Source organism: Emys orbicularis, chromosome 1 (genome assembly GCF_028017835.1).
Source record: "Emys orbicularis isolate rEmyOrb1 chromosome 1, rEmyOrb1.hap1, whole genome shotgun sequence".
Classification (NCBI taxonomy): domain Eukaryota; kingdom Metazoa; phylum Chordata; order Testudines; family Emydidae; genus Emys; species Emys orbicularis.
The window spans coordinates 130,024,414-130,042,306 of NC_088683.1; the positions used below are offsets into that span (position 1 = coordinate 130,024,414).

At 45.3% G+C, this 17,893-nt stretch overlaps 1 protein-coding gene across 1 annotated transcript in view; it reads right to left on the reverse strand.

Moving 5' to 3' along the window:
• Positions 1–12,701, reverse strand: part of TTLL12 (tubulin tyrosine ligase like 12) — a 58,612-nt gene extending 45,911 nt beyond the window's left edge. The window contains exon 1 of the mRNA XM_065416976.1: positions 12,558–12,701. Within this exon, the coding sequence (XP_065273048.1) occupies positions 12,558–12,677 (120 nt within the window). The 5' untranslated portion in view covers positions 12,678–12,701. The remainder of the gene's footprint in view (positions 1–12,557) is intronic.
• Positions 12,702–17,893: the final 5,192 nt, after the last annotated feature.

Here is a 17,893-nt window from a genome sequence, read left to right on the forward strand (position 1 = left end):
CCGTTGGGGATGTTGAAATGCCAATAGTTATTCTTGGAGACCCAGCCTACCCCTTAATGCCATGGCTCATGAAGCCACACACAGGCAGCCTGGACAGGAGTCAGGAGCTGTTCAACTACAGGCTGAGCAAGTGCAGAATAGTGGTAGAATGTGCATTTGGACGTTTAAAAGGTCGCTGGCGATCGTTACTGACTCGGTCAGACCTCAGCCAAACCAATATCCCCATTGTTATTGCTGCTTGCTGTGTGCTCCACAATCTCTGTGAAAGTAAGGGGGAGACCTTTCTGGCGGGGTGGGAGGCTGAGGCAAATAGCCTGGCTGCTGATTACGCGCAGCCAGACACCAGGGCGATTAGAAGAGCACACTAGGAAGCGCTGCGCATCAGAGAAGCTTTGAAAACCAGTTTCATGACTGGCCAGGCTACAGTGTGAAATTTCTGTTTGTTTCTCCTTGATGAAAACCCACCCCCTTTATTGACTCATTTTCTGTAAGGAACCCACCCTCCCCCTTCGATCACAGCTTGCTTTCAAGGGAAATAAAGTCACTATCGTTTAAAAATCATTTATTCTTTATTAATTGATTATAAAAAGGGAGAGAACCCGGATGGGGTTTGGGAGGAGGATCGGTGGGAAGGAAAAGGCCACTAAAAAAAAAAAAAAAAAGGTTAAAAAAAATGACAGCCTTTTGCTTGGGCTGTCCACTGGGGTGGAATTGGAGGGTGCACGGAGCCTCCCCCCCCGCGTTCTTACACGTCTGGGTGAGGAGGCTATGGAACATGGGGAGGGGGGTTATACAGGGGCTGTAGCACCAGTCTGTGATCCTGCTGGCATTCCTGAAGCTCCACCAGACGCCGGAGCATATCTGTTTGCTCATGCAGCAGCCCCAGCGTTGCATCCTGCCTCCTCTGATCTTCCTGCCGCCACCTCTCATCTCGAGCGTCTCTCCTCTCCTCACGTTGGTCCCTCCTGTCCTCACGTTCACTGGCATCGTTCCCATACTTTGAAACAATGTCCTTCCACTCATTCAGATGAGCTCTTTCACTGCGGGTGGATTCCATGATTTCCGCGAACATCTCGTCTCGCATCCTCTTTTTCCGACGCCTTATCTGAGATAGCCTTCGGGACGGAGGAGGGAGGCTTGAAAAATTTGCAGCTGCTGGAGGGAGGGGAAAAAAGGAGAGAATTTTTTAAAAAGATACATTTTACAGAACAATGCTTATACTCTTTCACGGTGACCAACACTATTCACATTACATAGCACATGTGATTTCTGTGCAAGGTCGCATTTTGCCTCTTAATATTGAGTGTCTGTGGCTTTGCTGCTAGAGATCACAGACGCAGGTCTGGGCAACAGAATTCGGCTTGCATGCGGCCATGGTAAGCCATTGTCTTTCAGCTTCTGTGCCCTCCTTTCCCACATACCAAGCAAAGCCCGTTGAGTGCTGCGGTTTTCCTGTTAACCTTCAGCAGCAGAAAACAAACTAACCCATCCCCCCATCCAATTCTCTGGATGATCGCTTTATGCCTCCCCTCCACCGTGTGGCTGGTATCAGGGAAGATCCCTGCTAGCCAAACACGAAAAGCTCAGGGCCAATTCCTCCCCCCCCCCCCCACCCCCCTGCGCTTGGCTAACTGCAGGGAAGGATTTCTTTTCAGCCACAGGCAAACAGCCCAGTAGGAACGGCCACCTCTGTCCCCTTAATTAAATTCCCGTATTTCAACCAGGTTACCATGAGCGATATCACTCTTCTGAGGATTACACAGCGAGATAAAGAACGGATGTTGCTTGAATGCCAGCAAACACCAGGACCATACGCTGCCAGGCTTTGTCATGCAATGATACCAAATTACTTGCTACTAGCATGGCGTGGTCAAGTGTCCAACCATGGAGGACGGAATAAGGCTGCACTGCCCAGAAACCTTGTGGCAAGGCTTTTGGAGTACCTCCAGGAGAGCTTCATGGAGATGTCCCTGGAGGATTTCCGCTCCATCCCCAGACACGTTAACAGACTTTTCCAGTAGCTGTACTGGCCGCGAATGCATCCCAAGTCCTCAGGGCAAAGTAATCATTAAAAAACGCTTGCTTTTAAAACAAGTTTTATATTTTAAAAGGTAAACTCACCTGAGGTCCCTTCCATGGGGTCATGGTCTTGGATACTGGCTTGGGAGGGTACTTCAGTCAGGCTGAGAAAAAGATCCTGGCTGTTGGGGAGAACAGAGTGCTGTGTGCTCTCCGCAAGCTTGTCCTCCTCCTCCTCTTCCCCGTCCGCAGAATCCTCAGGTGTGGCTGATGAGATTACCCCTGCCTCGGAATCCCCGGTCAGAGGTGGGGTAGTGGTGGCGGCCCCCCCTAGAATTGCATGCAGCTCGGCGTAGAAGCGGCATGTCCGCGGCTGTGACCCGGAGCGAACGTTTGCCTCCTTAGTTTTTTGATAGGCTTGTCTGAGCTCCTTGACTTTCACGCGGCACTGATCTGAGTCCCTATTGTGGCCTCTCTCCATCATGCCCTTGGAGATTTTTTCAAAAATTTTGGCATTTCGTCTTTTTGAACGAAGTTCTGCTAGCACTGAATCCTCTCCCCATATAGCGATCAGATCCAGTACCTCCCGTACGGTCCATGCTGGTGCTCTTTTTCGATTATCGGCCTGCATGGTTACCTGTGCTGATGAGCTCTCTGTGGTCACCTGTGCTCTCCACGCTGGGCAAACAGGAAATAAAATTCAAATGTTCGCGGGGCTTTTCCTGTCTACCTGGCCAGTGCATCCGAGTTCAGATTGCTGTCCAGAGCGGTCACAATGGTGCACTGTGGGATAGCTCCCGGAGGTCAATACCATCGAATTGCGGCCACACTAACCCTAATTCGAAATGGCAATATCGATTTCGGCGCTACTCCGCTCGTCGGGGAGGAGTACAGAAATCGATTTTAAGGGCCCTTTATTTCGAAATAAATGGCTTCGTTGTGTGGACGGGTGCAGGGTTAATTCGATTTAATGCTGCTAAATCCGAATTAAACTCATAGTGTAGACCAGGCCTAAGTAATGAGTTTTCCTTTGCACCTCACAAACCAGTGTTGCTTCAAGGTAATTATTTCTATTAATCCTTCTAGCAGGAGAACTGGGGAAAACCAGCTAAGCACCTGTGAAGCAAAACTAGTCAGGAACCAGACTTGCTCTAGCAGGTTACCCTAGAACAGGGGCGGGCAAACTTTTTGGCCTGAGGGCCGCATCAGGTTTCGGAAACTGTATGGAGGGCCGGTTAGGGGAGGTGGTCATGGCCTGGACCACACCTACTATCTGCCCCTCCCTCCCCCCCGGGACCCCTGCCCCATCCACACACCCCTGCTCCCTGATAGCCCTGGGACCCTCGCAGCCTCACTCCGTAGTTTGCTCACTCCTGCCCTGGAACGTAGATCAAGTTTACAGGAGAAGGAATAGTGGGTGGGCTGCTATGGTGGAAAGATGGGAAGACAAAGGTGGAAAAATATCCAAGGGATTTATAGTATAGCCCGTCACCGGAGTGTCTGAGCACCGTCCATGCAAAATCAATTGGAACAGCGAAATCCCTAGTGGATTTCATGGAGTCTCCGGCACTTCCCCTCTATGGGCTCAGAACTCTGCTTCGGGTAGGGTTGAGGGATAGGGGTTTGTGATGTGTTGGCTAGAATTAGACACATACTATTGGAGTAAAGACGACTAGAGTTTTTAAAGCAATATTACTGAAGTTATATTTTAATTAGGAATATATTTGCTGTTACACATTCCAGTGGACACCAGGACCAGAGAGCTAGTAATTTCAGTTTCCCTTTGATGCAGATAATCACTGTTGTAGTTTGGATAGCGGTGGAAAATACAGTTGTTTAGCAAGAGGTTGTAACCTTGTTTAACCAGTATTAATAAAAGAAGAGAAATACCCAACATGCCAATTTTGTGTGTGTATGTATAGATCAATATTTTGTAGTTCACGGTGTTACCTGGTAACTGAGAAGGGATTAGATTTCACACTTAACTAAACCTTTGTTCCTCCTGCAGCAGTTTTCCTTAGACCAGCGTTTTCCTGATCTGCTCATTAGCTTATTCCCCAGCTCAATAAACTCACACAGTGTAAACTTATTGTGAATTAAGAATGAAACCAGTTAACACCCAAAACAACTTTCTTTACACATTTTTTTTTTTTAAATGACAAGATATTAAGATGTCTGGAAGTGAACAGTTAAGGGATCCATCCACTTCCCCGCTGCAATATTATCCCTCATCACCCGCTATCACCTTAACTGCTTACCCAACCCACCTACAGTTAATTTTACATCTGCTTTTTGTTCTACAATTAACAGCTGTTGATGTTCTATTTTGTTTCTTAAATATCCAAAAGGAAAATATCCCCAGGGTACATTAAGTGATATAAACATTTTAGGTTCTTGCATAGTTGAGGCCCCATGTAACCGAGATTCTGTGGCAATGGATGTTGCCACAGAAGCCAACCCTTGCACACCTTTGGCCACCCAAGTCTGCCCCAAAAATCTAAGCTTTTTGCATTGAAAAAGTTCCTATCCCTCTTCTGGCCTTAACGTCTATGAGACCATCTTGATTATCTAGTCTGGCCTCCTGCACATCACAGGCCACAGAACTTGACCCACCTACTCCTGTAATAGATGCATAACCTCTGGATGAGGTATGGAAGGCCTCAAATTGTGATTTAAAGTTAGAGAGAATCCACCAATTACTCCACTTAAAACCAGCAAATGACGTGTGCCCCATGCTGAAGAGAACATAAGAACGGCCATACTAGGTCAGACCAATGGTCCATCTAGCCCAGTATCCTGTCTTCCAATAGTGGCCAATGCCAGGAAGGCAAAAAAATAAAAATAAAAAAATATCCCAGGGTCTCTGCCAATATGAGCTGGGGGAAAATTCCTTCCCGATCCCAAATATGGTGATCAGTTGGACATTGAGGATGTCGGCAAATCCCCACCCAGACACCTGGGAAAGAATTCACTGCAGTAACTCAGAGCCCTTCCAATCTAGTGTCCCCTCTCTGGCCAACGGACATATTTGCTATTAGCAGTTGCAGATGGGCCAAATTCTATTGTAAGCAATCTCATCGTACCATCCTCCCCTACATAAACTTATCAAGCTCAGCCCTCAAACCACATAGGGTTTATTGCCTCGACTACTCTCCTTGGAAGGCTGTTCCAGAACTTCACTCCTCGGATGGTTAGAAACCATCATCTGATTTCAAGCCTAAACTTGTTGATGGCCAATTTATATCCATTTGTTCTTGTGCCAACATTAGCCCTTAACTTAAATAACTCCTCTCACTCCCAAGTGTTTCTCTCTCTGATGTATTTATACAGAACACTCGTATCTCCCCTCAGTCTTTGTTTAGTTAGGCTAAAAACCCAAGCTTCTTAAGTCTCCTCTCATAAGGTAGGTTCTCAATTCCTCTGACCATCTTATTAGCCCTTCTCTTGCACCTGTTCAGTTTGGATTCATCTTTCTTAAACATAGGAGACCAGAGCCGAACACAGTATTCCAGATGAGGTCTGACCAGTGCCTTATATAACAGAGCTAACACTTCCCTGTCTCTACTGGAAATACCTCGCTTGAAGCATCCTAGGACCGTATTAGCCTTTTTCAAGGCCACATCACATTGGCGGCTCATAGTCATCCTGTGATCAACCAATATGCCCAGGTCTTTCTCCTCTACTGTTGCTTCCAACTAAGAAGTACCCAGTTTATAGCAAAAAATCTTGTTGGTAGTCCCTACATACATGACTTTGCACTCTTAGATTTCATTCCATTTCTATTACTCCAGTTTTCAAGGTCATCCAAATGCTTTTGTAGGATATTCCAGTCCTCCTCCATTTTGGCAATACCTTCCAACTTTATGTCCTCTGTAAATTTATTACCACAATCCCACTTTTTGCACCGTCGTTAATAAAGACGTTAAATAAGATTGGCCCCAAGATGGAACCCGGAGGAACTCCATTAGTAACTTCCCTCCAGCCTGACTGTTCACCTTTCAGTATGACCTGTTGTAGTCTCCATATTTGTGAAGATGGAGCCATGTTCAAGGCTGAGATGTGTGAATTGCTCCCAAGTGAGGAAAGCCACACTCGACTGGTTTACACCTCATCCATATTTTCAAGGTAATCTGCATTCACCACAATTGGGTTTTTAACCTCGGAAAACTAAAGATGACACTTTTAAGCATTTAACTGAATATTACCTTGGCAGAAACATCTAGTTAACATGCTTATCCCACAATTCCAACCTACTGCCTCATGTAAGCATGCCCCCTAACTGTCCTCTATCCAGCTGCCAGAGCTTCCAGCATCCCTGACCATTTCCATAATGCAGTTGTGCTGCCAACCAACGCAGAAGTCTTCAGCGTACTGAAAGCGCAGAAGCACTGTACAATACATTCAATAATATCTCAATGACAAAGGCTGTTAGTATTGGCTGTATTGTTCTTTTTCCTGCTTCATCATAGCCTCAATTTCTAGCTGAAATGAAACTATTGCAAAAGAGTCTGTCTGCCACAAATGAATGCCCCAAAATCTAGGGGCCTTAACACAGAACTGAAGTTCAGCTTGCTATAGAACACACAGGACTTTCTTCATAGGGTTAGCGTGTGGTAGCAAAATGATTATAAATATAATTGGATTGCTCTGTTGGGGTTCATAGGCTTACATAAGTCATGCAAGTCGGTACTGAACTATATTGTGTAACAGCTAGACATGTAACTTTTCTGCAGTACAAAAATATTGTGCATTACAATATATTGGAAATGGGATTTTATGATGTCCTAGTAATTTGTTACAGATGTATACAAGAGGCAAATTTTAGGAGGGGAAAGGATGAAATGTTATATGGCAGTAGGGAACTGACGGACTCCCTCATGGGGATGGGAAAATGGTTTATTTCCAAGAGACATTCTTACCTTTTCAGGGAACAACATTTTGAAGTGTAGAATTTTTGTAATTAAGCATGACATGGTTTTTGGCTGTTGGCAGAGCCCACGGGAACACTTCTAAACTCTTTTTAAAGTTGTTGGGTTTTGTTTGGGAGATTGCCTTTTTTTTTTTTTTTTTTAAATGAGAAAACCAACAACTTAAGTCCAAACGACACATATGACTCACAGGAGAGGAAACCTACTCCAAACACATCTTATGACGACCATTAAAACAGAGCTCCTGCATGTTTCGGCACATCCAGCAAAGGTAGGAATGTGTGTGTGTGAACATGTGTTTGAGGGTTGTGTTGCGAAAGAGCTCTATTTGGGCGAGTTGTAGAGGTACCGACAGGGAGAGGGAAACTTTTATCTATATTAAAACACTCAAAATTCTATATTGCTAGAAAATTTTAGGCCTTGCTTAAGTTAACATAGAGAAAAGGTTCCTTCCACCCAACCAAACACAGGGGACTTTCCCCTGTTCCACTCTAGGACTCACTGGAGTGGAACAGGTTTGCTTTAACTTCTACCCCATGAAGACCCCACAATCCCTTTCACCCCGCCCTTCCCATGCCTGCCATTTCTCCTGCCTCTCTAAGGAAACATAGCTCAGGGTCACTCTTTTCCCTACATGTCTGTCCCAGTCTACTGCCTCCTCACCATAATTCCTTCTGACTTTCTAGCCCTCCCTCAGATTACCCTTTACTCTAGTTCTATGGGAGCATTAGCATCTTCAGCAGTAGAGCCTGGTATCAGCAGCAGGCCAATTTCTATGTATACATTTATTAAAAATGTTGAACATTGCTCTGTATACACACGAACAGAGTGACCTGGACCACAACCATGAGCAAAAGGAACAGAGAAACAAGTACAGCATCCTGCTACCATACGGCAGCTCTCTGCACAAAGCATTTCTCTACCCTGTCCTAATAGACAAGGAGTCAGGACCAGACATTCTTTAGCAAAAAAACTAAACAAAATCAAAAAGCCACAGTCTGTTTTTAACAGAACAGTCTGACAGTTTATGAGTTCCTCCTAGCTTCCTGACATGGAGCATGACAAGGCAACCACTTAGCATTCAGAGCCTCTTCACCAGTTTTTTACTGCCTCCTGTTTATATCCTTCCCCTAATAAACTCCTACTTAACTCATTCCACGGCCTTCCTATCTTGGTGCAAGCTATTTTTATTATTTTTTCCACACACACACACACACACACACACACACACACTTTTGTACAGGAACAGTTTGCGATAGGGAGTGAATATGATAAAAGAATATTATTAAGGCTGCAAAGTCAAGCACTCAAAAGTTAGGAGATGCCAGAATTAAGGCTGCCTTTGCAAACTTAATTCAGTTCCATTGTGCACATGTATTAGGATACAGTCTTTAATTACATGAGCACATATATTTCCCCCCTTAGGACTATGTACTGAATGAGGCAGGGGTCTGGGAGGGTGGAGGGGGTGAGAGAGAGAATGCGATCATATAAAGACAATCATAATTAAGGCTAAGATTTTGTGACGAATATTTTTAGTAAAAGTCACGGAGAGGTCACAGGCAAAAGAGAAAAATTCACGGAAGCTGTGACCTGTCCCTGACTTTTACTAAAAATATCCATGACAAAACAGGGATCTGTGGGTCCCCACACCACCTGAAGCAGGCTGTTTTGCAGGGACTAGGAGCTGCCTGCAGGAGCTGGGGGCTGCAGGGTACACCTGCCACCTGCAGCTCTGGGGGCCTGCAGCGGCTGCGAATGTGGGGGGGGGTTCCCCCTGCTGCCTCCAAGTTCGGGGAGGTTCCCCCACCACCCCCGAGCTGCGGGACACCCCGTCGCCCGCAGCAGCTTAGAGCTCCAGGAGCCGCCAGAGGCGGTGGGGGTACCACTGAGGTTGCTGGAAGTCACGGATTCCGTGACTTCCGCAATCCCCGTGACTAAATTGTAGCCTTAATCATAATCCATATGTTCAATAGGAACAAATTAAGGTTGCACAGGTCCTAATTCTGGAATTTCCTAACTTTTAAGTGCTTGACTTTGCACCCTTAATAATGTTCTTTTATCATAGTTTTGTGCATTTTATTTCCTAGGTTTTTAAAAAGGCAAATTGGGGGGAAAAATGAAATTCCATCAAGTGGCATCATATTGACACTTACATGGGCATCAGCAGGGTTGAAACCATTAGATACACTGTACAGACATCTGTCCCTTAGGCTAATGGAGTAACTTGTAGCAAGAGCAGGTTGTCAGTCTCTGACTGGACCAGCACTGGGGGGAGATGAGACACTTTGCCAGCAGGGGTTCACAGATATTTGGGTTCCATTCCAGGGGAGCATTTTCTAGTTGACTGACACTCCTGCTTGACCTTCTGCTCTGTCCCCTTTGTCCTCGTCCCAGTTCTTTCTCTTTCCCACCCCTGGCTCCTTGTCTCAGTCCCAATCTCCTAGCCCAGTAGTCCCAGTTCCTCTTCCCAGTCCCTCAGCCGATCTCTCTCTCTCCTGACCCTCCCCATCCCATTCTCCTTGTCCAGCCAATCCCAGTCTCCCCTTCCACTGACCTCTCGAGGTCCCTTCCAGTCCTAGAATCTATGAATCTAGTCACCTCTCCTCCCCTGTCCGACCCCTGTTCCTCCCACTGGTTCCTAGGTTGTCCATTCAGTCCTGGTCTCCCTTATCCAATCTCAGTGTTGCCTCCCGGAATTCAATAAGGCCAATAACTGCCCCTCCCCGCCAAGTGCTCTTTCCCTCAAGCACTCCCACCCCTAGCCTACCCTCCTCCGCTTGCCCTCCCAGCCTCTCTGCCCAGCTCCCAGCCTCCTTGCCAAGCTAGTCTCAGTCTCTCTCTCTCTAACTCCCAGGCACAGTTTCTCCCCCCTCCTCCAGACTCAGACTCCTTGTCTCAATCTACTCCTTTCACTCCTCTGGTGTGGCTTTTGTCCCCTCTGCATTAGAATCAGATAGACAGCCTCCTCCTCCATGCTGCCTGGGTCCCTGTAAGGGGGGTCGTCGAGAGCACAGGACAGACTCACTCCCTGCTCTCAGTTCTGGTATCCAGCCCCACCTCAGACCAGAGCAGTCACTACAGGGAAATTCCAGCTTCAGCCCTGTAGCCATGGGCTGGAGGGAGCATGCTCAGATGGCACATGCAAAGGAAAGTCTGCTCTAGGAGGTATGAGGTGCTCAAGTGGGCTGAGTGGAGACAGAATCTTTAGAGATTTAGATGTTAAATTCTTACAAGTGACTAATGAGTATAGGTGAAATGCGATTTTGGGGCAGATTTTTTACAGGCACATCCCAGTCATGAAGGCCCCCACCCATGTCAAGTCCCTGCTCCAATCATGGAAAAAAGTCACCCTTTTTTAGTTAACATGGGAAAATCATGTATGTGTGTATATATATATATATATATATATATATATATATATATTTCCCCCCCTCTTGAAACAGATGAACAGTTTTGACTAAAATCTTCCACAAAGTTCAGCATGAGGCAGACACCAGCATGGAAAATTTCAGCCCAAATGTTTATGACTTTGCCAAACTTTAAACAATTTGAAACAGGGTCTTATAACAAGAAATGTCTGGCAACCTTAACAGCAGCAGTGTTATCAGACTTGCCTATAACAGGATTACAATTTCCCCCACTAATTCCCCCTAAAACATGTAAATGAATTTCTCCCCAGCAAGGCCAACAAAACAAAACTTGCAAACAGGACTCCAAGCATGTGTGTATGAAGTAACTCATGTGCAAGTCTTTTCAGGACTGGGACAGAATTTTGAGTTTTTAGGCCAAACCATTTTGGACATATGATAAAAATAAAACAAAAAAGTGATGTTTTAAGAAAGTCATCAATACAAAATTATTTAAATTTCATCAATTTAGAACCTCTTTTTTCTTTGTATTTTTTGAACTTCATAGGAATGTAGTACCCATGGATAAGATGTGCAGATGAGCTATCAGGAACTAAATTATTTTGGAGGAAATTGTGTAAATGAAGAGGAGGTGGATCTCCCACCCCTCCCGGTTTGTCTTAAAAAAATCAAGTTAAGCATAAAATTAGTACCCATGGATAAGATGTGCAGATGAGCTATCAGGAACTAAATTATTTTGGAGGAAATTGTGTAAATGAAGAGGAGGTGGATCTCCCACCCCTCCCGGTTTGTCTTAAAAAATCAAGTTAAGCATAAAATTGAAGCTAGTTCCTGGTTATAACTTTGAAGTGGCTACTACCAGTCTGTAATAAGAAAACATGAAGGGGGAAAGTCCACTGGTCCAGTGGCAGTACAACATGTTCCCACAGTGGATATGGATAGAGTGTTCGGTACTCTAATCTCCAGAGCAGGAGCCAATTCAAAGGATGGCACTTACAGTCAATAGAGCTGTTCTTAACCAGAAAGCCAAGTGGGCAAATCTGGAGGTCAAATGGGTGGATAAAGAGGCGGGTTTTGTTTGTTTTAAAAAGCCAAGCCAAACTATGATACATTAAGGCACCAAAACCACCAATATTTAGATACAACCGCTCACGGTTTTCTTAATGTCCCCTTTAGTTCCACGTGCTGGGGGCTACATGATATAGCGAGGCCCTCTCCCCAACATTCTTTAAAGCTGACTTATTGCATAGTACCACCCGTCAGCTTCCAACCCCCCTAAAGCCTTCTATCAATGATTACGTGATGTAACAGATATATTTCCAGTAATACTTCTCTCCTAGTTCTACCTTAATATTTTAGATTCACTAACAGAGCTGACAAAAAATTCCCCTCCCTCACATGCTATGGAGCAATACATCCATCCATACTTTTACAAAGCTGTAGGGGAACCTCCTCTGCACAGGTCTATATTTTAAGCTTTCCATGTTTGTATGTCTTTGCGTGTTTGTACAGTACCTAACACATAGGGGCCACAATTCTTACTGGGGCCTCTACACACTACTGCAATATAAACTAATAATATAAATATAGAAAATACTATTATTTTGTTATGGTCTCAAGGGGCATTTGCTGTGTGGTTTAATATTTTTGGAGTTTTTCCTTTGTCACTGCCCTCCCTTGCCCCTGCCCACTAAAAGCCAAACTATACTGATGAAGGAAGAATAAACTTCAGCTGCATTTCACATGCTAGAGAGGTTTAATTAGTATTTGTTCAGCATTTTAAAGATCACAGTCTGTAGGTCTGGGTATCATGCCAAATATCATAATTATTTTTAATACACTTGTAGAAAGAATCCAGAGAAAAGCATCCCCCAGTTACTGCTCTCCACACACTTCCTGTTTCTCCCCTAGGATTTAAGACCACCCACCCACCACTTTAATTAACTTTAAAGCACGCAAACGAGCCAAGTTTCGTTTCTAAGCCAGCCTGAACAAGCGAGAATTAGGAGTCAAACCAGCCAAAACAAGGCGGGGAGATGTTAAAGAGGCTCACTGGGAGACACGCCCTTCCAGCCAGGAGATCTTTTAACGAAACACTGGCATTAAAGTACCAGCCTCAGGGAGCATGTGCAGGAGAGGGCAGCAGGCAGCGCCTCTTGGCTCGGAGGCTCTGGCGCGTGCCATGTGTTCCCGGGAAACCCACCAAGCCCCGGCCCCGCGCTGCAAGACGCCCACCCACCTCGTTCTCCAGCTTGTGCCGCAGGCGCTCCCAGTACAGCGGGGGCACCCCCGAGGCGCTCAGCGCCGCTCCGTGCAGGGCCGCGAACGCCTTATACTCCTCGGGGCTCTCCCCCTCCATGTTGCCGCTGCCGCCTCTGGGGCGTCTCTCTGAGAGAGTCCGGTAGCGCGACACCAAAGCATGCTGGGCGGGGACTCGCTTTAAAGGGAAAGGGCTTCCTGTGCTGCTCGCGGGGGCTGGAAATCACAGAGCTCCCGCCGTCCGGGCTCCACCGCTGCAGGGTTGTTTGCACCGTGGTTGCGTGCGGTGCTGCGGGTTTTCCTCCCCACGCGCCTCCGTGCAGAGCGGCCCTAGGGCCACTGCAGGCCACAGAGCAGTGAGCGCAGCACCACGAGGGTGTGTGCGGGTGAAGGAAGAGCAGGAATACACCCGACTGCTGCAATAGCCCTTTAGCTGGCTAGCAAATATTCAAGCGGCAAAAATCACCTCCAGATTTCAGCCACACCTGCGTGGGGTTTGTGTGTGTGTGTGTGTGTGTGTGTGTGTGTGTGTTTGGAAGGTGGTTTGGTTTGGTTTGGCTCATTACAAAGACAGCAGAGCTCCTTGTGAAATAGGTATATAGATCTGAATGTCCAAAGATCTGGTGGGTTTGGGGCCAGGCTGTTGGTTCAGGGCAGATATGCCAATGTGGCCATGTTTAACACGTAAAATAAATTCATTTCAACTTCACTACAGCCTCTTGCATTGTTTTTTAGACACTTCTCCATAGTCCATATGGTGCCAGCCACACACCTTGATCACACTAGAGCAGTGGTTCCCAAACTGGGGTTCGTGAACCCCTGGGGGTTCACAAAGTGTTACAGGGGGTTCTCGGGAAAAAATTCCCTAATGGTGGACAGAGCAGTCCATAGGGACCCTGGGCAGCATGGGGCAAGCAGCCCGGAGCCTCTGGACTTCCAAGAGCTAAGCAGATCAAAGCAAGCATATCTAGCACACTGAGGAGATTTAAACTTCAAAACTCCTTATAAGCAATGGAAAGGGAAGTGGATATTTTTTGCTGTTTTTAAAATAAATAGGCAGCTAGTATTGTTTTTAAAATTATTATGAAGAACAAGTTTAAGCTTTGTTGTAACGTGCGTTGTTTGCCTGGACTGCTCAAGACCTGAATGCTTGTGTAGGAGGAACTCTGAGCTGGCTTCTTAAATACCTTTATGCTGTTTCACATCTGATACTCCTTGATGAAACGTAGGAGCCTTGTCTTATAACAGGCTTATTCAAAGTGATACAAGCTACGAAAGTGAGATCTTGGAAGAGTGTTGCCGTTTTCATCATGTAATAAAAATACTGTAATGATAAATAATAATTAATAATAAATAGTGTGTAATAAAATGTGTTTTTATGACATGCTTATATTTCCAAGATCACTACTTTTTATAGTTTATACTGAGGTAAAGGAGAAAATCCCTGGAAATATTCATTTTTAGGAGGGGGTTCGAGAGACTTGACATTTTAGTGAAAGGGGTTCACAGGTTGTTAAAGTTTGGGACCCACTGCACTAGAGCAACTTTTTCAAATTATTGTTTTTAATAAGTTTTCCAGAAAGGTCCCCAAAATCCTGCAATCAGCGCCATCTGGAAGTCAGTGTAAGACTGGAGCCTAACTAACCAAGGTGAAACTGAGTAATCTATTTTCATTGTCCAACCAGAGAGAAACCAAAGAGACACCACCAATGGTATAAAACAAATGATTGTGGAAATACATAATGTGATTTTTTTTTTAATCTTCACATCTCCTTTTATGTATGTGTCTGTCTACCAATGTGATAGGCAAATTATGTGCCTTTAGTGGCACTTTTTGCAGGGAAGCAAATTCCCAAAGTTTTCAGTTTGTTAGTTGAAATAATTCCTGCTAAATCTGTACATGTTCTGATTTAATATGGGATAGAACTGCTTAATTCAGTTTTGCTTGAGGCACCATACACTTTGTGGATGGAATTGACCTAAAGTGAGAAGTGGGTTATAAAGCTGCAATCAGGTCATGAGTCCATGCAACCCTTGGCTGCTGTAGCTAAGACTCTTCTCAGGCCAGAGCTGTCCACTTTTTTAGGCTCTTCTTGCTGCCTGGGAGCTCTCCAGGAGTTGTGGATGCCTTGTACGGCTGCAATGTCCTCTCACTGTGGATTTTCCACAGATAGAGTAAGCACCTATGCCAGTTCCAGCAGGTCAATATACAAGAGGGGATGGAGCCAGGATTGCCAACACAGCAGTAAAAATCATAAATCATCATGAATTTGCTTTATAATCATGATTTTGTAAAAAAATGTTGGTAGTTTTTGTCTTTGCCTTCTGTTTTTTGAGCCATTACGGGTAAGTTCCCCCCCCCCCCAAAGTGTACACAAACATTTCCGGTTCGAGATTCAACATTTAATATACATGTAAAATACAGGCCTCTCAGATGGATGGTTGGAGGGGACTCTACCTACCCTCTCCTAATCCCTGGGAAGGGGAGCTTCCATGTGTCCTTCTCCATCCCCCTTCCCTATCATTATCTTGTCTCTCACTTTTCCACCCAGTCTCAATGACCCCTAACATTCTCCCTCCATGGTCATCCTTTCTCTTGTCACAAGTCCACCACCTACATTCATCTGCCCCACATTACCCCCTCCCCCCCGCTCTTTACATTATCCTTCCTGCTCTCCGCACATTCCCCAGTGTACCTGTCAGTCTCTAGCCCCCACATCCCCCCCATATTCCCTGGCACTCCCTCAGGCCTCCCCACCCATCCTCTCTACATTCCTCTGTCTCATAGTTTCCTGGCCAGCATGCTCCCCATAGAGTGGCGGCCCTCTTCCTTGAGGGCAGCCTGGCTTTAGTCTTATAGAAAACAATGGGAGATGGCAGCCATAGAGAATAAGGGAAAATTCCCAAGTTTGATGCAAGCACTCATGGCAACCCCATAAAGTATTGTGAGCTGCATGATAAAATCACAAGGCCTGGCAACTCTGTGGATCTGGCCCTGTACCTACCTACCTACATACCATAATAAAAAAGGCAGTATGTCCAAAAGCTCAGGGTACCCCCAGCACCAGTTACAAAACCAAAAATAAACTTAAATAGCAGCTTACCCTTGATAGCCAACAGCACTGAATCCCCTACAGAACTTAATACACCAAACTCCTCTACCCCCACATTGATGTAACCCCTCATTAAACCCCACCCTCGCAAATAGATGCACCTTGCAGCATGCTCTGAAAGGCCGTCATTTTTAGATCAGGCGGAGGAGTTTGTTTCAGAGCTCACAGGGTATGTGGTACCACCAAGCCTCCTCTCAAATGAAGTGGGATCCAACTTGAGCACCTCTGCTGATGGCAACTCTGGAGCTCTATGGCACAGGGAGAGAGGTGGTCTCATAAGCTTGAAGGTTCTAGCAGGGCTTTATAGATCTAAACTAACACCATAAACTCAGCCCAGAAACCAATAGGCAGCCAGTGCAGATGATGGGCTACAGATGTCATGTGCTGCTCACCCAGAAGACCTGCTTAGTAGGTGGGCATCTGCTTACTGCTCTGTCGTACATCTCTGGATTGATTTACGGTGCAGCCCTATGTAGAGCACACTGCAGTAATGGTAGTAAAGGCATGGCTCATAGTAGCAAGGTCCATATCTGAAAGAAACAGTAGCAATCTCTTGCCCAGGTGCAGATGGTTAAAAAAAAAAAAACATTCCTGGATGCTGCTGCTCTACAATCATCCAGCTGCAGTTGAGGATCCAACACATCCCTCAGATTGGACACCTGAATGAAAATGATGGGCAAACACTCTTAATCAAAAGGAGTTAGGTCAACTTTGCCATATCCTCTGGTTGTTTCCCTCAGCCTACCGCCATAAAGGCTTTATTATGAAGGCCATGGCTAAAAACAGCTACAGATTTAAACAGTATGTGATGACTAAGTATTCGTATTTCCAGCTTTGATTGCTCCTTGGTTTTGTGTCCTGGTGCACTGTTCTCACTTCATCATAAATTCTTTTGCTACATATTGTGGGTTGAAAAAATATGGATGCTGTGATTAAAATATGAAGGACTAATGACAAAGTATCATGGTGACATTGCCTGCCTAGACACTGCATTGTGGTTGTGAAGTTTTTCTGATGAGCTGTTTGTCTTTTCTGTCTTTGCCATCGACTCAATACATACATAGATATACTCTCTCATAGTGCAAAGCATCACTGAGTTATATCACAATGAACAGTAAACACAACACAAGAGAATCTTTGGCTAGCAATCTTCCTCCACGTTTTGTTGTCTTCGTACAACCTTGAGAAGCATGTCATATCACATCCTGTCCAGTCAGCTGCATTGTCAAACCACACTCACTGCAGGCACTCCCGCCCCTGGCACCTGGCACCAATACATGTAGAATTTGCTTTGGCAGTCTTCCTCGGCTCATCCACTCACATGTCCTGCAAACTCAAGTTTTCTTTGTCTGATCATCTTGATGATATCCAGTATCTCTCCAGTTATATGCTGTAAATCCAGGTGATTTCCTCATGGCTAGTTATGTGTGAGGTATAGATAACGTGCAGCAATTACCTGTAGCACTCCAGTTTGATTGCAGAAAGCCTCTGAATATCCTGTTTCCTTAGCATCCATGTCTTGCGTGCATGGAGCAAGATGCTGAAGACAAGCAATTTCATTTTACACTGCATGGTAATGACTTTGCACCACCAGACCGAGTGTCGCTAGAGCAGCAGTTGCAAGTCCAATTGTACGTCGAATCTCTAAGTGAAGTTAAGGGTCCCTTGTAGTCATAGTACCTAGCTATTTGACGTGCTCAATGTGCTCCAATGCTTTCTCCGATTTTGGTAGAAATAGCTTCACATTTTCAATCAACTTAGATGTTACCATTGTTTTTGTCTTTTTGTGTGATATCTTTAGACTTAATTTTCTGCTTCCACTGCTACTCTTTCTAGCAATTTTGGCACTTCTTATGATGATCCAATTAGATCAATATCATCTGCAAAGCACAGATAACTAATTTTTCATCCAACAGTGGATACACCCTCCTGTAGGTTTCCATCAGTGGCTCTTCAAATTTCTTCAATAACACAGTTGATGAGAGTCAGTGATAACATGCAGCCCTTCCACGGTACCTATTTTGGGCCTAAACCCAACTTGTTCGTCAGTCTACCTGCCTAGATGTTAGGCTCAAATCTAGATGCCTACTGTATTGCAATTATACCTGAGGGTACCCTGTCAGATTGCTGGCTGACTGACCATTATCTAAAAATAAAAGTAGAGATGGACCTGAATCCAAATGCTGATCCAAACTTCCTTGAA